At 37.1% G+C, this 27,435-nt stretch overlaps 2 protein-coding genes across 2 annotated transcripts in view; one reads left to right on the top strand and one right to left on the bottom strand.

Annotated features, from left to right (window-relative positions):
* Positions 1–3,823, top strand: part of LOC145230561 (DNA-dependent protein kinase catalytic subunit-like) — a 53,250-nt gene extending 49,427 nt beyond the window's left edge. The window contains exons 80-83 of the mRNA XM_080096007.1: positions 34–235; positions 1,967–2,158; positions 2,897–3,045; positions 3,503–3,823. Coding sequence (XP_079952133.1) covers positions 34–235; positions 1,967–2,158; positions 2,897–3,045; positions 3,503–3,710 — 751 coding nt within the window. The 3' untranslated portion in view covers positions 3,711–3,823. The remainder of the gene's footprint in view (positions 1–33; positions 236–1,966; positions 2,159–2,896; positions 3,046–3,502) is intronic.
* Positions 3,824–15,806: 11,983 nt separating this feature from the next.
* LOC145211490 (uncharacterized) lies at positions 15,807–26,088 on the bottom strand. The gene is made up of 13 exons (XM_080080044.1): positions 26,050–26,088; positions 25,371–25,857; positions 24,912–24,983; positions 24,046–24,140; positions 23,777–23,936; positions 23,344–23,439; positions 22,999–23,043; positions 21,481–22,789; positions 19,220–19,244; positions 18,190–18,256; positions 16,582–16,817; positions 16,255–16,422; positions 15,807–16,061 (listed from the first exon to the last, which is right to left on the bottom strand). The coding sequence occupies exons 1-13, from the start codon at positions 26,086–26,088 to the stop codon at positions 16,038–16,040; spliced, it is 2,823 nt and encodes a 940-aa protein (XP_079936170.1). The 3' UTR covers positions 15,807–16,037.
* Positions 26,089–27,435: the final 1,347 nt, after the last annotated feature.

Below are 27,435 nucleotides of genomic sequence, written 5' to 3'. Positions count from 1 at the left end.
AAACATTTCAAATTATTTCATGCTCTTTTACAGAGAGGTTTATTTTCGGATGAGCGCAGATCCAGAATCCTTTCTCAATCTCCGGAAGCGATTCATCTCCTCGTACGGCGTCATGAGCATTGTCCACTGGTTGCTAGGCATCGGCGACCGCCACCCCTCAAACTTCATGGTTTCCATGACAACGGGGCACGCGGTGGGAATCGATTTTGGCTACGCATTCGGATCTGCCACTGAGGTTCGTTAAGGCTGAGGCTGGATTGTAAAGCTGATTCTGTTCATTCTTTGTTTGTTTTGTTCAAAACGAAGAATTCTAACTGGGGCAAAATTTCTCTCCAGGTGGCAAATCAAACAGACTTTTGGGAAAAACACAAATCAAGCAAAATTTTGTTAAGTGTGCGAAATTACGTTGTTTAAGAAACTTGGCTAAGGCTGGTTTGTGAGACGCGTTTGATCAAGAAAGAGTGCTTTAAATTTATTCAAATTTGCAGAGATGTTAGTTAATAATCCAAATTTGATCCTCCTGAAGTTTGACCCCAATTGACCCAGCGTTTCACCCACAGGCCCCCAAAACGTATTTTTTTTTAAAACGGCTGTACTGACTAAAGTACAGCATCTTGGAGTTTCATGCATTGTTGTTTGGTGCAATGTAAGGTTTTTTAAAGAATTTTGTATCTTTTTTTCGGATTCACCCATTATTCACCCTTTAAACTCCGAAATAATCGGTTTTAGTTTTAGGCCACAAATACATGCCCTATGGCGCAGAAATAGTTAAAAATGGTAACAATTGTTTAAGCAGGATATTCGTTTAGTATGTAAAATTTTGCCAGTTACCTTTACAATCCATAATATGTGTACTCTATCAGTCAGATATAAGTCCCAAGGGAGGAATTCACGGGTTTACGATTAAGGCGGCAGAGCGGGAGTGCTCAGCTTGACGTCCGGACAGACTATTTACGAGACAGTCATTTGGGTGATTAGAAATCAGCTGTTTCATTGTGCAGCAATGCTGTGTCGTTTTATTGAGTTATCACGCGCATTTTCAGTTTTGGCGAAGACGTAATTTAATCTCAATAAACGTACTTCGGTTTCGTTTAGGTCAGGCAAAACGTCGTTGATCAACATAAATATGAAAAAATAAACTTAACTTTTTCTAACGCCGCGATAAATGGTCCTTAAATTCTCGTTGTCAGCTTGGCCGTCGCGTAACCACGGGTCACTAAAGGTCACCTTGTAGGGATTTTTCGTCATACCGTATCTTCTTTATTTTTGACAAATCAATTCAAGAATCAGTACTTAAGTCATATAAATTAGCCTAAACGGTATTGTTGAACACTAAGGACTACATGTTGTTAAAAACAGTGTCAAAAGGTCATCAAACGGTCGTTTTTGCGAAACAAAGTTAAGTGAAAAACAAGTTGTTATGTATACCTTTGTAGCAAACGACTTTTTTTATATAGTGTCTAATATAACAGTTAAGGCTTTCTAGGAAAATTTGTGTTTAAAAACTGAACTTGAACGACAATTTTAAGGTCAAAGCAAGAGATTAAATTGAAAGTATTTTCCCCGTTCTTTTTTCACCGATTTTTTGTAATTATATGACAATAATGATGCAAATAGAATATGGACAAAAACTTTTAAAGTTAAGTTAATGCTTTGTGAAAAATTTGTCCTTAAGCATCTAAAAATAACCGCAACGTTTGTTTACCGTAAATCCGCATAAACACGCGTGTGGGGACCCATTAGTTTTTGCTTGCAAAAACAATCATATATGTAGATAAAATTGTGTATAGTAAATTGGTAAATATCGTATAGAATATATGGAAGTATATCAGAAAGCCACTTTTCTAGTTTATTTATGAGTTATGCACAAGCGAGTGTTCGTAACTAGGATCTGCCTTAAAGTTTTCACTATTTCGTTGTTCTATATGTTACGACAATTGGTAAATTTCCGGTTTTTATGTTTAAGGTTCTTCCAGTACCCGAGCTCGTACCGTTCCGGATGACCAAACAACTTATCGGCCTGTTGCTTCCGCACGCAGTCAAGCGTGGCGAGATGCGTCAGGTCATGGTTCACTGCTTGTCGGCGTTGCGGTCACGCTCAGATGAACTTTCTCCTTTGCTCGATGTTTTTGTAAAAGATCCATCGGTCGATTGGACGGTGAGTGACAACTCTTGTTATTAACGTTTCATGAATGCATTTCCAAGAAACAAATATGGGTCTGCAATTTGAATAATTAACGTCACTAACATGATGTCATACCTTATTTTTTAAAAGGTTACTAGTAATATGTCATAATTTATATTTTCACAAAGTCACTAATACAGTGGTTCTCAACCGCGGTTTCGCGGACCCTAGGAGTTTGCAAAGCGTTTTCAGGGTGTCCGCGACAACTTATTTTCGTGCAAAACAAGATTGATAAATCGCGATCTAAAAAAAAAGCGGTTGAGCGTTTTCAAATTGCATAAAACTTGTTTATTAGCGTTTTTCATAGGCGACAAACCAATATGCATTCTGACATTTTAACCTCATTGTGATGCAACAAACGTAAATTGTCAGCAGCAAACAATGTCACATCACAATGCAATGGGTTGGTATTTTACGTGGTTGGTATTTTATGAACCCTGATTTGGTTGCTTGTTGATAAAAAAAAGTACGAAAAATACCTAAAACTCTAAGGGGTTCGCAATTAGCTTACACTAGACAGCATCGAAAAGGGTCCGCAAGGGCAAAAAGATTGAAAACCATTGCACTAATATGTATATTCGTATTTCATAGCGTGACGATTGACGTAACAACTGATGTTTTGTACAGTGGTTGACATCATTATTATTTTCGGTTTGATTATCGTACCTAATATGAAGTCAAGCTTTGGTTACATCTATCTTCTTGTTGCAGAATTTTGCGAAGAAAAGTCGCGCGACGGAGCTTCAGGAGAGCGGTGATGACATAACGGATGTGACGTCAGACCGTACGTGGTACGCGCGGCGGAAGATGAAGATCGTAGAGCGGAAGTTGAGCGGCGGAAATCCGGCCTTTATCACGTGGTAGGTCAAATCGATTCAAAAAAAGTATTTTAAAATACTAATCACTTATTTTACTTAGCAACATTTTTAGAAATGCGAAATGTTTTTGAATCATACGGATTCTATTTAACCATGTAGCGAACTTCGCGGCAAAACTCAACTGCAGGGCATAGATTCTGGGTTGTATCTTGTGTAATTTAAATCATCACTCTTTACTGAAAATCTCTCACATTTGTGCTTGTTTATAAGAGGCCTTGGACCAGCGGCTTAAGCATCAGCCCAGAGTTCAGGGACCTCCAAGTAGTCTAGTGAGCAATATTAGGGGCCGTTGGATGCAAAATATTTGGGCTTTCAAATCAAGGTTGTTTGTGCGTGGGATTCACATCCTTAAAAAAAACCTTCAAACGGGAAACGTCACCACGAAAAGGTTGGGCACGGTCTCAGAGAAACCAACTAAAAACTTTCCTTTTTTCGGCAGCGATGAGGTCGAGCACAACGCTGATGTAAAGCGCTTCCGAAAAGACTACTGCTCCGTTGCTATGGGCGACAGTAGCCACGGCAACGTCCGAGCGCAACTCGACGCCGACAATCTTTCCGTCGACGAGCAAGTCGACTCGCTCTTGGACCTCGCCACCGATCCCAACGTGCTCGGGCGATGCTGGCAGGGATGGAAGTCGTGGTTGTGACGTAATAACATTACAACAATCGAAATTTTCTTCACAGTTGTTATCGATGAATATGAGTGTTTTTGTCTGGTAATCGCTGCAAGTTCAATTTCGAATAAAAAGAATTACGTTTGGTTGTTGAATTTATAAAATTATTGCAAGTTAAGTTTCTAAACAAAGTCAGTGAAAATTTCAATCAAGTGAAAAAAGTTGAAAGCACATGTAGACGAAATTTTAAAAGGCTATTATCTTTCCGTTTTTTGGGGGTTAAAATATTGAAGAAAGTTCGGTTTTGTGTGAGTTTTCACCAGAATGTTCCAGTTTCAAACTGGTTTCAGCCGGTTTCTGCCTCTTACGGAACCTCCAAACCGGTTTGAACCGGTTTTCAAATTCGAAAATTTTGACCCGATTTTGGAAAAAACCCAAGGCTACAGCCTTTCCTTTTTTTCGATTTTTGGTGACAAAAAAATTGAAGAAAAATCCGGTTTGGGGTGGGTTTTCACCAGAACATTCTAGTTTCAAACTGGTTTCAGCCGGTTTCTGCCTCCTACCGAACCTCCAAACCGGTTCAAACCGGTTTTCAAATTCGAAAATTTTGGCCCGATTTTTGAAAAAAACCTAAGGCTACAGCCTTTCCGTTTTCTCGATTTTCGGAGATAAAAAATTGAAGAAAAATCCGGTTTTGGGTGAGTTTTCACCAGAATATTCAGATTGAAACTGGTTTCAGCCGGTTTCTGCCCCCCACCGAACCTCCAAACTGGTTCAAACCGGTTTTCAAATTCGAAAATTTTAACCCGATTTTTGAAAAAAAAACAAGGCTATAGCCTTTCCGTTTTTTCGATTTTTGGTGTCAAAAAATTGAAGAAAATTCCGGTTTTGGGTGGGTTTTTACCGGAATATTCCAGTTTCAAACTGATTTCAGCCGGTTTCTGCCTCCTACCGAACCTCCAAACTGGTTTAAACCGTTTTTAAAGTTCGAAAATTTTGAACCGATTTTTGAAAAAAACCTAAAGCTTATAGCCTTTCCGTTTTTTCGATTTTTAGGGGGGAAAAATTGAAGAAAAATCCGGTTTTGGGTGGGTTTTTACCGGAATATTCCAGTTTCAAACTGATTTCAGCCGGTTTCTGCCTCCTACCGAACCTCCAAACTGGTTCAAACCGGTTTTTAAGTTCGAAAATTTTGACCCGATTTTTGAAAAATCCCGAAGGCTATAGCCTTTCCGTTTTTTCGAAATTTAGGGGACAAAAAATTGAAAAAAAATCCGGTTTTGGGTGGATTTTTACCGGAATATTCCAGTTTCAAACTGGTTTCAGCCGGTTTCTGCCTCCCACCGAACCTCCAAACTGGTTCAAACCGGTTTTCAAATTCGAAAATTTTAACCCGATTTTTGAAAAAAAAACAAGGCTATAGCCTTTCCGTTTTTTCGATTTTTGGTGTCAAAAAATTGAAGAAAATTCCGGTTTTGGGTGGGTTTTTACCGGAATATTTCAGTTTCTAACTGGTTTCAGCCGGTTTCTGCCTCGTACCAAACCTCCAAACCGGTTCAAACCGGTTTTTAAATTCGAAAATTTTGACCCAATTTTTGAAAAAAAACCTAAGGCTATAGCCTTTCCGTTTTTTCGATTTTCAGGGGTCAAAAATTAAAGAGAAATCCGGTTTTGGGTGGGTTTTCACCAGAATATTCTAGTTTCAAACTGGTTTCAGCCGGTTTCTGCCTCCCACCGAACCTCCACACCGGTTTTAACCGGTTTTCAAAATCGAAAATTTTAAACCGATTTTGAAAAAACCCTAAGGTTATAGCCTTTTCGTTTTTTCGATTTTTAGGGGTCAAAAAATTGAAGAAAAATCCTGTTTTGGGTGGGTTTTTACCGGAATATTCCAGTTTCAAACTGGTTTAAACCGGTTTTCAAATTCGAAAATTTTGACCCGACTTTTGAAAAAACTCTAAGGCTATAGCCTTTCCGTTTTTTCGATTTTTGGGGGATAAAAAATTGAAGAAAAATCCTGTTTTGGGTGGGTTTTTACCGGAATATTTCAGTTTTAAACTGGTTTCAGCCGGTTTCTGCCTCCTACCGAACCTCCAAACCGGTTCAAACCGGTTTTCAAATTCGAAAATTTTAAACCGATTTTTGAAAAAATCCTAAGGCTACAGCCTTTCCGTTTTTTCGATTTTCGGAGATAAAAAAATTGAAGAAAAATCCGGTTTTGGGTGAGTTTTCACCGGAATATTCCAGATTGAAACTGGTTTCAGCCGGTTTCTGCCCCCTACCGAACCTTCAAACTGGTTTAAACCGTTTTTAAAGTTCGAAAATTTTGAAGAGATTTTTGAAAAAAACCTAAGGCTTATAGCCTTTCCGTTTTTTCGATTTTTAGGGGGAAAAAATTGAAGAAAATTCCGGTTTTGGGTGGGTTTTTACCGGAATATTCCAGTTTCTAACTGGTTTCAGCCGGTTTCTGCCTCCTACCAAACCTCCAAACCGGTTTAAACCGGTTTTTAAGTTCGAAAATTTTGAACCGATTTTTGAAAAAAACCTAAGGCTTATAGCCTTTCCGTTTTTTCGATTTTTAGGGGACAAAAAATTGAAGAAAAATCCGGTTTTGGGTGGGTTTTTACCGGAATATTCCAGTTTCAAACTGGTTTCAGCCGGTTTCTGCCTCCTACCGAACCTCCAAACTGGTTCAAACCGGTTTTTAAGTTCGAAAATTTTGACCCGATTTTTGAAAAAAACCTAAAGCTTATAGCCTTTCCGTTTTTTCGATTTTTAGGGGGAAAAAATTGAAGAAAAATCCGGTTTTGGGTGGGTTTTTACCGGAATATTTCAGTTTCTAACTGGTTTCAGCCGGTTTCTGCCTCCTACCAAACCTCCAAACCGGTTTTTAAATTCGAAAATTTTAACCCAATTTTTGAAAAAAAACCTAAGGCTCGTTTTTTCGATTTTCAGGGGTCAAAAATTGAAGATAAATCCGGTTTTGGGTGGGTTTTCACCAGAATATTCTAGTTTCAAACTGGTTTCAGCCGGTTTCTGCCTCCCACCGAACCTCCACACCGGTTTTTTACCGGTTTTCAAATTCGAAAATTTTGACCCGATTTTTGAAAAATCCCGAAGGCTATAGCCTTTCCGTTTTTTCGAAATTTAGGGGACAAAAAATTGAAAAAAAATCCGGTTTTGGGTGGATTTTTACCGGAATATTCCAGTTTCAAACTGGTTTCAGCCGGTTTCTGCCTCCCACCGAACCACCAAACTGGTTCAAACCGGTTTTCAAATTCGAAAATTTTAACCCGATTTTTGAAAAAAACCCAAGGCTATAGCTTTTCCGTTTTTTCGATTTTTGGTGTCAAAAAATTGAAGAAAATTCCGGTTTTGGGTGGGTTTTTACCGGAATATTCCAGTTCAAATCTGGTTTCAGCCGGTTTCTGCCTCCTACGGAACCTTTAAACCGGTTTTCAAATTCGATAATTTTAAACCGATTTTGAAAAAACCCTAAGGCTATAGCCTTTCCGTTATTTTCGATTTTCAGGGATTAAAAATTGAAGAGAAATCCGGTTTTGGGTGGGTTTTTACCGGAATATTTCAGTTTCTAACTGGTTTCAGCCGGTTTCTGCCTCCTACCGAACCTCCAAACCGGTTCAAACCGGTTTTTAAATTCGAAAATTTTAACCCAATTTTTGAAAAAAAACCTAAGGCTATAGCCTTTCCGTTTTTTCGATTTTCAGGGGTCAAAAATTGAAGAGAAATCCGGTTTTGGGTGGGTTTTCACCAAAATATTCTAGTTTCAAACTGGATTCAGCCGGTTTCTGCCTCCTACCGAACCTCCAAACTGGTTCAAACCGGTTTTTAAGTTCGAAAATTTTGACCCGATTTTTGAAAAAAACCTAAAGCTTATAGCCTTTCCGTTTTTTCGATTTTTAGGGGGAAAAAATTGAAGAAAAATCCGGTTTTGGGTGGGTTTTTACCGGAATATTCCAGTTTCAAACTGGTTTCAGCCGGTTTCTGCCTCCCACCGAACCTCCAAACTGGTTCAAACCGGTTTTCAAATTCGAAAATTTTAACCCGATTTTTGAAAAAAACCCAAGGCTATAGCCTTTCCGTTTTTTCGATTTTTGGTGTCAAAAAATTGAAGAAAATTCCGGTTTTGGGTGGGTTTTTACCGGAATATTTCAGTTTCTAACTGGTTTCAGCCGGTTTCTGCCTCCTACCAAACCTCCAAACCGGTTTAAACCGGTTTTTAAATTCGAAAATTTTAACCCAATTTTTGAAAAAAAACCTAAGGCTATAGCCTTTCCGTTTTTTCGATTTTCAGGGGTCAAAAATTGAAGAGAAATCCGATTTAGGGTGGGTTTTCACCAGAATATTCTAGTTTCAAACTGGTTTCAGCCGGTTTCTGCCTCCCACCGAACCTCCACACCGGTTTTTTACCGGTTTTTAAATTCGAAAATTTTAAACCGATTTTGAAAAAACCCTAAGGTTATAGCCTTTTCGTTTTTTCGATTTTTAGGGGTCAAAAAATTGAAGAAAAATCCTGTTTTGGGTGGGTTTTTACCGGAATATTCCAGTTTCAAACTGGTTTAAACCGGTTTTCTAATTCGAAAATTTTGACCCGACTTTTGAAAAAACTCTAAGGCTATAGCCTTTCCGTTTTTTCGATTTTTGGGGGATAAAAAATTGAAGAAAAATCCTGTTTTTGGTGGGTTTTTACCGGAATATTCCAGTTTCAAACTGGTTTCAGCCGGTTTCTGCCTCCTACCGAACCTCCAAACTGGTTTAAACCGGTTTTTAAATTCGAAAATTTTGAACCGATTTTTGAAAAAAACCTAAGGCTTATAGCCTTTCCGTTTTTTCGATTTTTAGGGGACAAAAAATTGAAGAAAAATCCGGTTTTGGGTGGGTTTTTACCGGAATATTCCAGTTTCAAACTGGTTTCAGCCGGTTTCTGCCTCCTACCGAACCTCCAAACTGGTTCAAACCGGTTTTTAAGTTCGAAAATTTTGACCCGATTTTTGAAAAAAACCTAAAGCTTATAGCCTTTCCGTTTTTTCGATTTTTAGGGGGGAAAAATTGAAGAAAAATCCGGTTTTGGGTGGGTTTTTACCGGAATATTTCAGTTTCTAACTGGTTTCAGCCGGTTTCTGCCTCCTACCAAACCTCCAAACCGGTTTTTAAATTCGAAAATTTTAACCCAATTTTTGAAAAAAAACCTAAGGCTCGTTTTTTCGATTTTCAGGGGTCAAAAATTGAAGATAAATCCGGTTTTGGGTGGGTTTTCACCAGAATATTCTAGTTTCAAACTGGTTTCAGCCGGTTTCTGCCTCCCACCGAACCTCCACACCGGTTTTTTACCGGTTTTCAAATTCGAAAATTTTGACCCGATTTTTGAAAAATCCCGAAGGCTATAGCCTTTCCGTTTTTCCGAAATTTAGGGGACAAAAAATTGAAAAAAAATCCGGTTTTGGGTGGATTTTTACCGGAATATTCCAGTTTCAAACTGGTTTCAGCCGGTTTCTGCCTCCCACCGAACCACCAAACTGGTTCAAACCGGTTTTCAAATTCGAAAATTTTAACCCGATTTTTGAAAAAAACCCAAGGCTATAGCTTTTCCGTTTTTTCGATTTTTGGTGTCAAAAAATTGAAGAAAATTCCGGTTTTGGGTGGGTTTTTACCGGAATATTCCAGTTCAAATCTGGTTTCAGCCGGTTTCTGCCTCCTACGGAACCTTTAAACCGGTTTTCAAATTCGATAATTTTAAACCGATTTTGAAAAAACCCGAAGGCTATAGCCTTTCCGTTTTTTCGATTTTCAGGGGTCAAAAATTGAAGAGAAATCCGGTTTTGGGTGGGTTTTCACCAAAATATTCTAGTTTCAAACTGGATTCGGCCGGTTTCTGCCTCCTACCGAACCTCCAAACTGGTTCAAACCGGTTTTTAAGTTCGAAAATTTTGACCCGATTTTTGAAAAAAACCTAAAGCTTATAGCCTTTCCGTTTTTTCGATTTTTAGGGGGAAAAAATTGAAGAAAAATCCGGTTTTGGGTGGGTTTTTACCGGAATATTCCAGTTTCAAACTGATTTCAGCCGGTTTCTGCCTCCTACCGAACCTCCAAACTGGTTCAAACCGGTTTTTATGTCCAAAAATTTTGACCCGATTTTTGAAAAATCCCGAAGGCTATAGCCTTTCCGTTTTTTCGAAATTTAGGGGACAAAAAATTGAAAAAAAATCCGGTTTTGGGTGGATTTTTACCGGAATATTCCAGTTTCAAACTGGTTTCAGCCGGTTTCTGCCTCCCACCGAACCTCCAAACTGGTTCAAACCGGTTTTCAAATTCGAAAATTTTAACCCGATTTTTGAAAAAACCCCAAGGCTATAGCTTTTCCGTTTTTTCGATTTTTGGTGTCAATAAATTGAAGAAAATTCCGGTTTTGGGTGGGTTTTTACCGGAATATTTCAGTTTCTAACTGGTTTCAGCCGGTTTCTGCCTCCTACCAAACCTCCAAACCGGTTCAAACCGGTTTTTAAATTCGAAAATTTTAACCCAATTTTTGAAAAAAAACCTAAGGCTATAGCCTTTCCGTTTTTTCGATTTTCAGGGGTCAAAAATTGAAGAGAAATCCGATTTTGGGTGGGTTTTCACCAGAATATTCTAGTTTCAAACTGGTTTCAGCCGGTTTCTGCCTCCCACCGAACCTCCACACCGGTTTTTTACCGGTTTTGGAAATCAAAAATTTAAAACCGATTTTGAAAAAACCCTAAGGTTATAGCCTTTTCGTTTTTTCGATTTTTAGGAGTCAAAAAATTGAAGAAAAATCCTGTTTTGGGTGGGTTTTTACCGGAATATTCCAGTTCAAATCTGGTTTCAGCCGGTTTCTGCCTCCTACGGAACCTTTAAACCGGTTTTCAAATTCGATAATTTTAAACCGATTTTGAAAAAACCCGAAGGCTATAGCCTTTCCGTTTTTTTCGATTTTCAGGGGTCAAAAATTGAAGAAAAATCCGGTTTTTGGTGGGTTTTTACCGGAATATTTCAGTTTCTAACTGGTTTCAGCCGGTTTCTGCCTCCTACCAAACCTCCAAACCGGTTTTTAAATTCGAAAATTTTAACCCAATTTTTGAAAAAAAACCTAAGGCTCGTTTTTTCGATTTTCAGGGGTCAAAAATTGAAGATAAATCCGGTTTTGGGTGGGTTTTCACCAGAATATTCTAGTTTCAAACTGGTTTCAGCCGGTTTCTGCCTCCCACCGAACCTCCACACCGGTTTTTTACCGGTTTTCAAATTCGAAAATTTTGACCCGATTTTTGAAAAATCCCGAAGGCTATAGCCTTTCCGTTTTTTCGAAATTTAGGGGACAAAAAATTGAAAAAAAATCCGGTTTTGGGTGGATTTTTACCGGAATATTCCAGTTTCAAACTGGTTTCAGCCGGTTTCTGCCTCCCACCGAACCTCCAAACCGGTTCAAACCGGTTTTCAAATTCGAAAATTTTAACCCGATTTTTGAAAAAAACCCAAGGCTATAGCTTTTCCGTTTTTTCGATTTTTGGTGTCAAAAAATTGAAGAAAATTCCGGTTTTGGGTGGGTTTTTACCGGAATATTCCAGTTCAAATCTGGTTTCAGCCGGTTTCTGCCTCCTACGGAACCTTTAAACCGGTTTTCAAATTCGATAATTTTAAACCGATTTTGAAAAAACCCTAAGGCTATAGCCTTTCCGTTATTTTCGATTTTCAGGGATCAAAAATTGAAGAGAAATCCGGTTTTGGGTGGGTTTTTACCGGAATATTTCAGTTTCTAACTGGTTTCAGCCGGTTTCTGCCTCCTACCAAACCTCCAAACCGGTTCAAACCGGTTTTTAAATTCGAAAATTTTAACCCAATTTTTGAAAAAAAACCTAAGGCTATAGCCTTTCCGTTTTTTCGATTTTTAGGGGGAAAAAATTGAAGAAAAATCCTGTTTTGGGTGGGTTTTTACCGGAATATTCCAGTTTCAAACTGATTTCAGCCGGTTTCTGCCTCCTACCGAACCTCCAAACTGGTTCAAACCGGTTTTTAAATCCAAAAATTTTGACCCGATTTTTGAAAAATCCCGAAGGCTATAGCCTTTCCGTTTTTTCGAAATTTAGGGGACAAAAAATTGAAAAAAAATCCGGTTTTGGGTGGATTTTTACCGGAATATTCCAGTTTCAAACTGGTTTCAGCCGGTTTCTGCCTCCCACCGAACCTCCAAACTGGTTCAAACCGGTTTTCAAATTCGAAAATTTTAACCCGATTTTTGAAAAAAACCCAAGGCTATAGCTTTTCCGTTTTTTCGATTTTTGGTGTCAATAAATTGAAGAAAATTCCGGTTTTGGGTGGGTTTTTACCGGAATATTTCAGTTTCTAACTGGTTTCAGCCGGTTTCTGCCTCCTACCAAACCTCCAAACCGGTTCAAACCGGTTTTTAAATTCGAAAATTTTAACCCAATTTTTGAAAAAAAAACCTAAGGCTATAACCTTTCCGTTTTTTCGATTTTTGGAGATAAAAAATTGAAGAAAAATCCGGTTTTGGGTGGGTTTTCACCAGAATATTCTGGTTTCAAACTGGTTTCAGCCGGTTTCTGCCTCCTACCGAACCTCCACACCGGTTTTCACCGGTTTTCAAATTCGAAAATTTTGAACCGATTTTTGAAAAAAACCTAAGGCGATAGCCTTTCCGTTTTTTCGAAATTTAGGGGACAAAAAATTGAAAAAAAATCCGGTTTTGGGTGGATTTTTACCGGAATATTCCAGTTTCAAACTGGTTTCAGCCGGTTTCTGCCTCCCACCGAACCTCCAAACTGGTTCAAACCGGTTTTCAAATTCGAAAATTTTAACCCGATTTTTGAAAAAAAACCAAGGCTATAGCTTTTCCGTTTTTTCGATTTTTGGTGTCAAAAAATTGAAGATAAATCCGGTTTTGGGTGGGTTTTCACCAAAATATTCTAGTTTCAAACTGGTTTCAGCCGGTTTCTGCCTCCCACCGAACCTCCACACCGGTTTTAACCGGTTTTCAAATTCGAAAATTTTAAACCGATTTTGAAAAAACCCTAAGGTTATAGCCTTTTCGTTTTTTAGGGGTCAAAAAATTTAAGAAAAATCCTGTTTTGGGTGGGTTTTTACCGGAATATTCCAGTTTCAAACTGGTTTAAACCGGTTTTCTAATTCGAAAATTTTAACCCGACTTTTGAAAAAACTCTAAGGCTATAGCCTTTCCGTTTTTTCGATTTTTGGGGGATAAAAAATTGAAGAAAAATCCTGTTTTGGGTGGGTTTTTACCGGAATATTCCAGTTTCAAACTGGTTTCAGCCGGTTTCTGCCTCCTACCGAACCTCCAAACTGGTTTAAACCGGTTTTTAAGTTCGAAAATTTTGAACCGATTTTTGAAAAAAACCTAAGGCTATAGCCTTTCCGTTTTTTCGATTTTTGGGGGATAAAAAATTGAAGAAAAATCCGGTTTTGGGTGGGTTTTTACCGGAATATTCCAGTTTCAAACTGGTTTCAGCCGGTTTCTGCCTCCTACCGAACCTCCAAACTGGTTCAAACCGGTTTTTAAGTTCGAAAATTTTGACCCGACTTTTGAAAAATCCCGAAGGCTATAGCCTTTCCGTTTTTTCGAAATTTAGGGGACAAAAAATTGAAAAAAAATCCGGTTTTGGGTGGATTTTTACCGGAATATTCCAGTTTCAAACTGGTTTCAGTCGGTTTCTGCCTCCTACCAAACCTCCAAACCGGTTCAAACCGGTTTTTAAATTCGAAAATTTTAACCCAATTTTTGAAAAAAAAACCTAAGGCTATAACCTTTCCGTTTTTTCGATTTTTGGAGATAAAAAATTGAAGAAAAATCCGGTTTTGGGTGGGTTTTCACCAGAATATTCTGGTTTCAAACTGGTTTCAGCCGGTTTCTGCCTCCTACCGAACCTCCACACCGGTTTTCACCGGTTTTCAAATTCGAAAATTTTGAACCGATTTTTGAAAAAACCCTAAGGCGATAGCCTTTCCGTTTTTTCGATTTTCAAGGGTCAAAAATTGAAGAGAAATCCGGTTTTGGGTGGGTTTTCACCAAAATATTCTAGTTTCAAACTGGTTTCAGCCGGTTTCTGCCTCCCACCGAACCTCCACACCGGTTTTAACCGGTTTTCAAATTCGAAAATTTTAAACCGATTTTGAAAAAACCCTAAGGTTATAGCCTTTCCGTTTTTTTCGATTTTCAGGGGTCAAAAATTGAAGAGAAATCCGGTTTTGGGTGGGTTTTCACCAGAATATTCCAGTTTCAAACTGGTTTCAGCCGGTTTCTGCCTCCCACCGAACCTCCACACCAGTTTTAACCGGTTTTCAAATTCGAAAATTTTAAACCGGTTTTGAAAAAACCCTAGGGCTATAGCCTTTTCGTTTTTTAGGGGTCAAAAAATTGAAGAAAAATCCTGTTTTGGGTGTGTTTTTACCGAAATATTCCAGTTTAAAACTGGTTTCAGCCGGTTTCTACCTCCTACGGAACCTTCAAACCGGTTTAAACCGGAATCGGAGTTCGACAATTTCGACCAGTTTAAGAAAAAATTAAAATAACCCTCAGTATCTTTTTTCTTGATCTGTGACTCAAGAAAGCTCCATGGCACGGAACCCCAACAGATTTTTATGTCTGTATAAGAGTTCCTGTCCCCTCAATCTTGTCTGACACAATTAGTTTAAAACCGCCCTATGCAAATGCACTGTTTTGTTATTCGATTGAAATCCAATCTCGGCGTAGTATAAAATTCAACATGTCTGAGCTATTGTGGATTCTGCAATATTGCAGGCTAACTATATTTAAACTATTTTGTTTAACTCGTGATTACCTGCTGAATGTCTGCATTTACTGCATTGACCTTCAAACCCAACTATAAAAGTCAAAAAGAAACAACAAACGTTCTGGTTTGAACTGCTTTATTATTAATTTTTAATTTTCATGTCGTTCTGCGGGCCGGGTTTCGTTTGAAAGCCATCGCACCACGACAAGGTACCTTCGGTTTTCTTTAATACAGTAGAGAAATCCTCGTTTGGCGCAGAACCACGACCAAAACGAGGGAAAGAGACTGATCTAAAACCAAAAACAAGATTTAAAAAATGTTAAAAATAGTTGAGTTACTGGGTGAAAAAACAAAAAAAGCATTGAAACTATGGATCTATATGGATACATCATGTTTTAACAATTCACAACAAAACTATGTAGCCTAATTTTAAACAAGACTTTATGCAAGTTTCTTGTTTTCCTAGAGGTGCAGAATACTTCAAATTTTAAATCTCAAACCAATAATTGCAGCAAAACTGACGATGGCGATCTGCAATAGAAACGAACGAGTCAACAATAAACAGTTAACCAACACCCTGACAGGATGTTGTAAAAGGCACAACACCCCCCATGAACTGGCCTAACTAATAATCATAGAAATAAAAGGATAGAAAAGTTACACGAGTGTTTTTGTTCGGGAAGAGGGAAAACTATAGACAACAAAACGCATCCATCGGTAGCCTACAATGTAGGTGGCTTTTGTTGTTGTATCAATAACCACAACTTTACTAATAAGTTTCCTCATTAACCTTTATTTGATGGTGCGTCGCAAGTCCAGTAAACTTTTCCAGAGGCGTCGCAATAAAAAAGTGTTTGAGAACCACTGACGTAACTGATCGTTGTACAATTGTGTAAGCTTTGCTTTGCAAAACTATTTTACTTTGCAAGATTTACAATAGCTTGCTTTATTGAGGCTTTGGTGGATTGGAAAGCAAAAAAAAGGCTAACTTACCGCGCTGAAGCATTTAATTTAAGCCTGTTCTACTGTTTTAAACTAACTTAACAATGATAAAAAATCGAACTAAATCCTATGCTAATAACCAAATAAAATTAGTGCTTAATATGCAATGAAAACAGATTCTTTAAAAAAAAAACAAATTTCGCATCGGATTAAGAACCGTTTTACGAAATTACCTTGGTTTCAAGGACGTTTTTTTAAAAAAAAACATCAACAAGAATACATGACGTATATACTGGCTAAGGTTCTGGAAACCGTTTAAGTTAAACTTGCTTCGCTCTTCTTTGCTACATCGCACCACACAACAGCTTCTGCTTTACACGAGTTATTTCCTCCGACATATTGTTTCTCTATTGAATAGCATTACTGTATTTTTCATTAATAAGCCAAGATCATCAGGTAGATAAAATAAATAAAAAAACAGGAATAAAATCAAAAATAAAACGAAAGCAAAAGAGTGGAAGTTTGTAGAAATTGTGTTGAAGAAAAAGTTTGAAGTTTAATTTTCATCAGAAAATTCTTCATCGCTGTCGGAAAATTCGTATTCTCCATCGGAATCTTCTCAACCGAACCCAACAGTTGACCGCTGGAAGAAACAAAAAAAAAAATTTCAGCTGAAACCTTTCTAAACAACACAAGTAGAATCACACACAAAGTTCAGGCTTGCTGAGAGTATGACGTCACCAGTCTATGACGTAATTATATTTACGTCACTATTTTATTCACATGTCATTTTGTATTGGAAAATGTTTATCTATAAATCGAACAAACAATCTTACGTGACGTCCGAGTCTTTTCAGTTCTCTGCGTAAAATCTGTTTCCCATCATCAGAAATCCCGCAAAGCTCCAGTTTCAACCCCTTAACTTTCCTCAAACAACCGGAAGCGGAAACGATTTCGACCTCGGGATTTCCGAATTCGTTTTGACTCAGAACAAGACTATTCATCTGCGCAAGATTTGATGATTATTTGTCGCAAATATTAACTGAATAAATTAACTGTCACGTGATGAGTGACGTAATACTGTCGTCATTTATTTTAATTACAGGTTTTGTAATTATTGTTAAAAAATATTCTCATGAAACAAAATCACAATCATAACAAACCCCGTGTTTCATTTTACTGATTCCTCCACAAATCAACCTCAGTGTGTATGAGTTCAGGTTGCACTTGGTAAGATCCAGCCACCCAACAGTTCGATTCAACCTCGGGAGGATTTCAGCCAAGGCGTGCGCTGCACTCGATGAGATGGGAGTGCCGTTGAAACTAAAGCTCAAAGGAAGTTTACTTGCAAGAAAATCCTTTTCATTATCTGAGCATTCTTGCAAGTCCGTCAACAAATCTAGTAAAACATAAAGGAAAAACAAATAGTTGTTGCGGGTGGTATACAATAAAGCAGGGCGGCTAGAACTATATTGAGGATTTCGGATTGACCATTCATAAATTTTAAAATTTAATTTCAACACCAGGAATATTAACGAAAATTTCTGACTGTAGCCTATTTGCGTTTTTTCTGCAACTTAAAATTAATAAGAACAACCTTTATACGTTATTTTACTGTATTAGTAAGTTTTAATTAAGTCTGCCTACCTGTTTATTTGCAGAACTTTTCACCTTAGTAACTTTGTATAACATTAAATCCTTTCAGCAGTAAAAATTACAAATTTTGCATCTAAACACGAGAGCAAATTCAATGCGCCCTTCCTCCAAAACTTTTAATGGCTTCTGATCAAACATTCACTAAGTGAGTAAAATATTCCACAAACACAATGTGGTGATTATGACGCAATACAGAATTTTTTATGTCATAAGTAATGAGACAATTACAGTAACAATGTTTTTAAAAACTTCCGCTATCGGTGCTAATGATTATAATTTATTATTTTCAGAGTAAATTTAAGATAAGAAAGGTTTGTTTAGTTTCGAATTACACCATCTTATATGTTGGTACTTTGCATTGTTAAATATCGCTACAAAAACAACGCTTTGCTGTTTGCGATGCGCTCATTATCACGTTGGGCCGTCCATCTCCTTTCTTGTAAAAACCTTATAAAATACTAGAAAGGTGGCCTGCGATTTTTTTTAATTTTTGAGTACAAATTTGTGAAAAGTATCAATCCACACTTCAAAACGTTCTGTTCATATTCCATTTACATTATATAGTCATATATTTTCAATTTAAATATGAAATTAAAAAAAAAGAACGAGAAACAAATCTCCCAATCCTCAATCTATAGCTTTGACCTCGAGATAGCTGTCAAAGGCCATATTTTGAAGCGTTAATTTTTTTCTCACAAAACCCAGCCAGTATAACCGACACTGGCAAATTACGAAGTTATTTTGCAGCAAAGGTATATGTAACAAATCGTGCTTCAATTTGTTTTGTTTCGCAAACGTTCACCGTTGACCTGTAGTAGCATCTCGTCAACACGCTTTTCAGTAGGACGTAGATCTTGTTCAAAAATAACGTTTGCCTAATTTGTACACAACTCAAGTTGTGTGTTTCTAAATTGAATTTAAATTTGTTCTTCAATGTGAAAAATTGTTCTTAAATGTGTTTTGTCTTAAAAGCGTTTATTAGCAGGATGGCCCGACTACCGCCCTTTTTAGCAAAAACCCTCATAAACAAAATGTTATGTTTGTAAAAAGATGTACATACTAGGAGCTATTTGGACATAGATGCGGTAACAAATAAAACAAACACATACTCTTACCTATCAAAAGATGTCCATACAGGTTAGTTGTCATGTACTCGATAAGCTCTTTGTGAAACATTTCAACCTTGCCTGCAAAAAACAAAAACATGTTATTTCTTGGCAAAAACCTGGAACGCGACTATAAATGATGTCTGACCGGCAGGGATAATAAATTAAAGGTGTCAGAATAAAGGAGGAAACCGCTTGGTATCGAACAGCGTGCACAAAGTAGAGTGATAGGAAGGACTGAATAAGATAGGGACTAATTTAAAGTTCTGTGACAATGTGGCGCAAGTCGCATATATAATTTGCCATAACTGTTTTCCGCCGTAATGGAAAAATGACTTTAGTGGCACCGACTGCCCGTCAGAAGTAAACGGTGTGTTATGGCAGAACGCATGTGTGGTGTCAGTATAATGAAAAACTAGTTAAAATTTCATGCCAGTTTATGGAAGTACGATTTTCGTCAATTTATTTCACACTTTCAGTGCTATACAAGCTAAAATCAAGCCACTTTGGTTGTATCAACTGACATTGCACAAGTAAATGGTGTTTGACTTATTTTGTCATGTACACAGGGCCCTGGAGAGAAGAAAAACATGCGCACTGACTGCACCCCCCTCTTGTGGGGCCTGCATGCGCATGTAAGTGTTAAAAGCTTGCTTTGCTGTACAATGCTTTATTAATTTAACCCATTTGGCACCTATTTTCTGTAGATGATTAGCTCAATCAAATGAAAGCATGTACACCTACTGAATGGTTTGAAAAGCTTAAGAACACAACCAAAAGTATCATCAAATAAGCTATTGCTGCCAGGCATAATGTATGACTAAGTATTGCTCATCCAGCAGTTTTATTGTAAACAATCGACGTTTCGACGTCCTATACAAGACGCCTTCATCAGGATAATGACATAACTTGCAGGACAAATTTCTTTTAAAGCGACAAAATGCAAACCACACACATGTAAAACAGCGATAACAAGATCACGCGGCTGCAAACTCGCACCACTGTAGCGATAAAACAAGCTCAGTGGTGTAAAAGCGACCGATAATTTATCGGCATTAGAACATCTGTTTTAACGTTCATTGTGTTGGCGCGTGAATGGATGTTCCAAGACTCTAGGAAACTTCGCTTGTGAAAATCAGTTTCCTTCACCAACACTTGAGCAGCAGAAAAGTTAATGCTGTGATGGTGAGTGGTTGCATGGTTTGCCAACGCTGATTTCTTCGCATCCAGGATGTGAATCAAAAACATTTCAATTATTATTCCAAAATTAAAGTGGGGATGGAAAGACAAGGCCCACAATAAAAAAATGGAACTGATGAAACCAATTTGAGAAATGACTGGAGGAGCTGAAAAGTCAAAAGCAACATAAAATCACATTTGCAAAAACAGTTTAGCTAATTTCAGGGGTTAGTAATGTCGGGCCTAAGAAAGACAAATGTCATGAAGACAGTCCAAATTTTGGTTTTTTGAATAATAGCCAGGTAAGTGTTTAGATATAATACTTAAACACAGCAATTAATACATGACCAAAGGCAAAAAACAACTTACACATAAATATTTTTCAATGATACTGAGAATAAATAAATATGCTTAGTGAAGTCCAAACTTTTGAAATTTTCTAGTCCATTCAGACATTTTTGAAGGTTTCTCTGTCTAAGAAATCAGCTTCTATTGATTGTGAATTGCACACAATTGTAGGGGGCTATGGGGGTAAATGATAGGGCTACAGGGTTGAACACACCAATATACACCTATAAAAGGCACACTCTACAAACTGTCTAAAGTTTTTTCATTTCAAACATTGTTTAAAAATTAAGCTCATTTAGGGGGCCAGTGGGGTAAATGTTGGGGCGACAGGGTAAAACACAACAATCGACAACTATGAATAGCACACTCTATAAACTGTCAAAATTTCATCTAACTCAGACATTGTTTAAAAAATTCACCCATTTTAGAGAGCTAGAGGGGTAAATATTGAGGGTACAGGGTAAAAATCAACCATCGACATTTATAAATGACAAATTCTACAAGTTGTCCAAATTTCATTTAATTTTGACACTGTTTAAAAAAACTCACATTTTAAGGGGTTAGTGGGGCAATTGATAAAGTTCTACACCCAAGAGTATAAAACATGAAACTACAATGAACTAAATTCTGAGCACTAGAGGTGTTATAAGCCACATTTAATAACACTTCTGACATCATACAGCTGTTAATACCCCTCTTTTGACATGTGCAAAAATGTCCACCAAGAAACAAACACAAGTACCATATGTTCTGTTGCTTTATTATACTATCACATCACAGAAATCTTTGATTTGTGGTGAAGCAACATACAAAAGTGTTTTACACTTTGGGGTCCAGCGGGGCAAATACTTGACTTATCAAGTAAGTAGATAAAGTAGGCACATCCGCATCTGTGAAAGTTTCATCCGAATCCACCAAAGATTTCATGCCAAAAGTGCATGAACAAACTTTGGCCGAAAAAAGAAAAAAAATGAGTGAAATCAAGATACATCCCTTTCAGGAAATGGGCCCCATAATGAAATGATTTACAAACTAGTCACAATAACTGCTACTTGTTTACACATTGCATCTGCTGGACAGAATCTGTTGGCACCAGTCATTTGTTGAGTGACACCTGTCAATGTGCATGAAACGTTTTCCAAAACATATGTATTTTCCCTACACTTGAGGCACGAAACATGCAAAGTTGTAAATAATGCATGTTATGGGATAACTATGATAAGTCTTGGGGCAACAAGTTTTAACAGGGCGACAAAAAAGCCTAAATTTAGCCATTTAGGGGTTAATGGGGTAAATGGTGCAACTGCATGGTAAAATATATCAATAAACACCTCAAAATGGCATGTTCTGAGAACTTTAATGGGGCCCCACATCAAAACTGATAAAGCAACAATCAACACTAACTCAAACTACAGTCCTGTAAAATTTAAACCCAATTAGCTAATAGTTAAAAGTTAGACTACTTGAGGCGTTTTAAACAGCTAGCTTTGATACTTCTAATGTCATAAGTCTGATAACAAAGTCAAATTTAAATTTGTTCCACTGCTACTGCTATTGCTCATGTTTAGTTGTTCATACCTTGCATGGTTGTAGGTTTTGCTAAGAGCTGAACTATTGGTGGAGCAGGGTCACACGATAGTGATTGTAAATCTGTTAAGATATCATAAGCACATATCAATGAGATAATTCATTACCAAAGACTTTGGAGTGATTATTGGTTAACTGAGGAGTGCTCATCTCAGTATAATGAACTATTCCATTCAATTAAATGACTTACTTTTTCTGCCTTTGTTTCCCAGGAGAAGGCCGCATAAAAATCGTCGAACCATCGACCAATGGTCTCCCTTTGCCACCTCAGGGATTATGTTGTGAAATTCTTCATCTGGCATGAACTCACATATGTACTTGGTGGCAAACATCTCCTGCAACATTTGATGCAAAAAGTAAAATAGTTGGTCACCATCAAATAGTCGTTGATTCGGAATGCCAATTTTACGAGCAAAGGCAATGATTATGTCTTGGACAATGGTGGCTTTAAGACTCCCAAGACTTCCTTGGGTAAATACAACTGTTTTCTGCAGCATTCCTTCATATGCCATTTTACCAAGTGGTTTCCATAAATTGGTAATATTCATGTTGCGTGCATGGTCAGAGTATCTCAGTTGCTCTAAAACAATTTGAAAAACCTCTGTGACTGTTTTCACTTTGTTTAAACCTTGATCCAAAACAGCAAAAACAATAAATTGCAGTAACAAAGGATTGTGACAAAGACTAAACAGTTGCGGGGTTTTGGTGGAAATTAATTCCCACAATTCATCTCCTTTTTTCCCTGCAAAAGCACGGAACAGCTTTTCCATGTCTTCAGTTGAAAGGTCATCAACATGAACTGTCACATCTGGACGAAGGTGTGACGGGAGTTTAAGAATTTTATGGGGACGTGATGTAAAAATTAGTAAAGAATCTTTCAAAAACTTGTTGCAACAAAGATTTGCTACTAGCTGATCAATTGGCAAAGATGTATCATAAGAAGCATTTACTGGTGTCACATTTTCAAGTGTCCACAATGCCTGGTCATAGCCATCAAACACAAAAACACACTTATCTTGGTTTTCTACCATCCATTGAAATGCTTTTTCTTTTGTTTCATTATCCAATCCAGGACAAAGACAGTCAACAAAAAGTTGTTTGCATGTTAAAGCTTGATTATAGTTTAGGTCCATGAATCTAAGATGAAACTTAACAGATTGATTTGGTTGAGTTAACTTTGCCAATTGTTTAGAAAGAGTAGTTTTCCCTGAACCAGGTGGGCCAACTAATGCAATAAATCTTTTTTTGGAGGTTAGGTTTAAAATTGTATTGAAGGAAACAGGTTGTTGATTTGCAGTGGAGGAAAGTTTCTCTCTGGTGGATGGTATGAATTCCTCTGTTCCCACAGGACACCATAGTCCCCGATATGCCTCATACTCATGCATTACCGGATGTACATCAGGCAGTTGGTTTGGTTTCAATGTTTCATCGTAAAGCACCACACTTTCTGGTAAGTTGTTCAAATGCTCCTCCTGGTGTTTTTTGATGGCAGCAACTACAATCAAGTACATGCATTTTAGGCTGTGAGGTAAAATCAGTCATAGCCATTGTGTCACTTTTTTAAATCTGGTTTAATGACCGCTTTTTTCTGATAAGAGGGTTCAAATTAGGAAGTAAACTGTGCTTTTTACTTTTCAAGTTCTGGCACAACATTCAGCAATCAGTAAATATGTGCTTTTTCACAATCAGAACACACACTTTTACCTTTGTCTTCTTGATTGAAAACTGACCTCTCAAGAGCATGGTAATCTAAAATAATGAACTTTTGTGTTGATTTTTCCAAAAATATGTTGCTTTTTCATGCTATGGAGGCTAGTGTTTTTAATCTTAAAACTATTTACAGATCAAGGCTTAAGTAATATGTGAAAAATTGCAGTCAAACTTTCCTTAAAGTTCAAATATACTAACGAAATATAAACCAAGAATAAATTTGAAAAGTTGGTACAATACAACTTAACTGTTAGCACACCACAAAACTGGTTCAGATCATGAATCCTACTATTAAATTGTGTTGGATAGTGTATAAATGGTGTAACAATATGCACTTACTGTTAATGTTTACATTCCCCCGAACCCCAACTACGGCGGAACCTGAGACTGATGCTTCTCTCATATCAATACTTTGTTCGTCTCTGACAGTTGGTTCTGAATGAAAATGGGGAAATTACGCTGGTTTTATTAATGTCCTGTGAAATCATGCACAGGTTTATTGGTTTGTTTGGTTTATAAGATAAAAACTCAAAAAGAGTGGCAGACGATTAGCATCAGTGTTATCTTCTTCAGCAAGTCACCTATGAGCCACTTGTGAGGACAAAAAGAAAACTGATCCCTTCTATGTAGTATGTACCTACACCCTATATCGACCAATAATATCACTGCCTTTTACATCTCTGTACATTTTTTAACATGTGCACCAAATGCTTTTAGACAGTAAAGAAACACAACAATAAATGTAATCATATGTTATTATGTATAATCTTACCTGCTGGAAAATGCTGTGGAGCTTGTTGTCTTTCGTGCTGGGGATAATTTAATGACATAGCAGCAATAGACGTTTGGAGTTGTTGAGCAGGGTTAGTTTGTGAGACATAATTCTGATTTGTATTAATTGAAGATGGGTAGCAAAATTGTTGGTTGGAAAGCTGAAAATATATATTTTGAGAAAATGGAAACACACCATGGGGCATTTCTGGTGGCACAGGATATGCTAATTGGTTCCACGAGTGCTTGGGTGTATTGCAAAGGACTTACTGCAACATAGTGTTGTTGATTTGCATAGGAGGTTGGTTGAGTATTCCATAATGTCTGATGCCGAAACTGCTGAGATTCAAACTGATTCATTGCACCTGTTTGTTTGAATAAAGGAACAAATTGGCATTAGACCAAACAAGGGGAAAATGCAGATAAAAACAATCTTTCTTCTTTTAAGGTAGAAGTCAGATAATTACTTACTAATTTATATTACCTTGCCAATTTATCCATTACATTGGAGATTTATTATTTACACCATTTGAGATTTGATCTGCTAACATGTTTTTTTGCATGCAAAAGCAAATAGGTCCCTACAAATGTGCAAATAGTGACAGTAATAATGTGGTACCAATATTTTTATATTCGAAAGGACGATTTGGGGCTAACAGGGCGAAAAATAGATGGATACAATTAAAGTCACAAAATAATTTAAAATACTTTACAATGCACCAACGAGCAAACTATGAAACTCCTTAATGATGCACTATAGTACAATGGTCTTCAAATTTTTTAAAACGACACCATTTCAAAAGAAAAAGAAATCAGCTTTTTTATGTGACCTTATTTTTTCCCATTTGGAGAAAAATATTTTAAATAAATATTTCGGGTTTATGGGTGTAAATCCAATGTAAGTAAAATACTTTAAAACGAACCAATCACCAAAGTATAAAACTCTTGAACCATGTACTGTAGTAGTAAGCATGGACATTTTTAAACTTTGGATAACTAACTAACATGTGTGTAAATTTAAATAAGTTTGAAGTACTCTTTTATGACCAAATGCATGGAACGAACCAGCACCAGACAAAAAAACAGACAAAACAAGATGTGTCCCCTTGCTATATTTAGGAGATTAGTCACAATACCTGATACTTGTTGCTGCACTGCTTGTGCTGGGTACATTGAACTGCTGGCACCCTCCAATTGTGAAGCCATACCTGTCAAGACACAATTTAGGCTGTAACAGGGCTTTTACAACCAGGGAGCCAATATGGCATTAAAGCTTATGTCATGGAATGGCAGGCTGACATTTGTTCAGACTAAAAATTTTAGGGATAGCAGCTATAATATAAAGCTTTTGCTACCATTCCATAATTTCCTAAATCAGTTTTTATTTTCTTGCGTTTCAAACAGGTATTTAAATTTGTTTGATGTATTTTTGTACAACACCAAAAGGCAGTCATATACAGCACAACATGTATGCTTGGGATCTATAACTTTAAGTTGATTAGACCCCAATCATCTGAAAGTATGTGTACTAACTAAAAGCTTTGCAATTATTAGGAAACAAAAACTGTCATCCTCTTTTGTTTTTACAATCTTACCTGCTGGAAAATGCTGTGTAGCTTGTTGTGCAGGTCGGGTACCAGCAGATGGTTGAGCAAAGTTAGTATGTGGGTTGTTATCTTTTGGAATTGGCCCAATTGAAGATGCGTGATACGATTGTTGGTTATTTTGTTGATGAAAACGGGCAACATCATCATGTACTTCTGATGGAACCGGATTTACTGAATAAGGTAGCTGGTTCATATATTGATGCCCAATACTATGTGGATTGTAAATTTGCTGAGTACTAATGTGACTTGGATGAACTGGAAGATTTTGCTGAATATTCATCTGAGTATTTTCATGCTGATGATAACGATATTGTTGAGCTGGACATGGTTGTGTCCAAGTTTGGGCTTGCCTCACTGCAACATAGTGTTGCTGGTTTGCATAGGAGTAGGTGGGTCTAGTGTTCCATGATGTCTGATGTCGAAACTGCTGAGAAGGTGAAATACTTCCTCTCAAAGCAGCAGCACCAAACTGGTTCTTTGCACAGCCCAATTTTATGTTAGGAAAAAGACACAATTGACTCTCTTTTACCACACACAATTTGAAAAAAATAAAATACATTGTTTGTTAACAGGGTTGGCGATTGTATAAATGGAGGAATGGAATTCTTTACAAACTTATCCACACGGTTTAAACTTATTAGGTAATTATTAAGCATGTGTCTTTTACCATTGAGTCCATTAAGTCAGACATGTGTCTTTTAATCATAGCGGTGTATGGAACGCTTATCACAACTGCAGTTAAACTACAAACATATATATTAGGAAACTATAAGGTATCACTATGGTAAATGAGTGATTCCACAACAAACAAATTTTGCGGTTATTTTTAGATTCCTAAGGACAAATTATTAAAAACCATTAACCCAACTTCAAAAATGTTTTGTCCGCATTCTTTTTGCATCATTATTGTCATATAATTATAAAAACAGTAAAAAAATGAAAAAAATGCAAATTAAAAAACAATTTGCTACACAGGTACACATAACAAATTGTTTTTCACTTAACTTTGTTTTGCAAACAAATACCATTGACCAGTAGCATATCCAAGGGGAGCCCCGCCAAACACGTAATATTTGTCAAAAACATTAGATCGATGTAAATCGAGTTATGTTATTAGGCCCTAATAATTAGGGTAATTTGGTAGTTACCAGGCACAATTTATGCCTTCTGCAGTTACCACCTTTAGTGCATTCGTGACTTTGTGCAACTTAACAGTAGGATTACCGCTTGAGCAAGAGATTTAGTTCTTGAGAAATTGGACCCTGTTTTTATAAGCAACGATTTTGATTACCTGACAGTCACGCTTATTTTGCAGCTGCAGTGTGGCTGAGTAAGCTAGATAGCAGCAGCAAAATCAGAAAACTACAAAGCTTTCGCTAAAATTACCTGTTCTTCCTGTCAATTAGATGGGTAGAGAAACCGCCAATTTTGGAAAAAGTGCTTTGGCGCATAACACGTCGTTTTGAACGACGTGTGATGTCATTAGGGATTTCCGCCAAAAAAGAATTCGGACCCCCCCTCTTTAAAAATTTCTGGATACACCCCTGCCATTGACGGTAGTGTAGTAACCACACACAGTGCGGACACTGAACAACTGTTTAATGACCTTTAGACACCATTTTCAATAGCATGCAGTCCATAGTGTTCAACAATATCGTTTTGACTAATTTAAAGATGAATTGATTTGTCAAAAACTTGGGGAATCTAATAAAAAGTTACAAAATTCTATAGAAAGCCTTACATTGCACCAACTGACAAAGCATATAACTCCCAGATTATGTACTATAGTCAGTACGGCTGTTAAAAAAAAATACGTTTTAGGGGCCTGTGGGTGAACCGCTGGGTCATAATACATTTATTTAATTTAAACACTTGACTTAACTCAAAAAAGTGTTAAGCCAACAGTATATATGTATATTACTTCTATATTACTTCCAATTCTTAGATTAACAGCCATGAGTAATTTTTAGTGACAAACTCTACAGAATTTTTCTTAGAAGCTAAACAAATGGGTAAATGTACATGTACTAATGGGAAAACTGCAAACATCCTA

The sequence above is a fragment of the Phallusia mammillata genome, chromosome 1, assembly GCF_965637545.1.
Source record: "Phallusia mammillata chromosome 1, kaPhaMamm4.hap1.1, whole genome shotgun sequence".
Classification (NCBI taxonomy): Eukaryota; Metazoa; Chordata; class Ascidiacea; order Phlebobranchia; family Ascidiidae; genus Phallusia; species Phallusia mammillata.
Note: the sequence above shows the minus strand (reverse complement) of the source record. Positions and strands in the feature narration are given on the sequence as shown.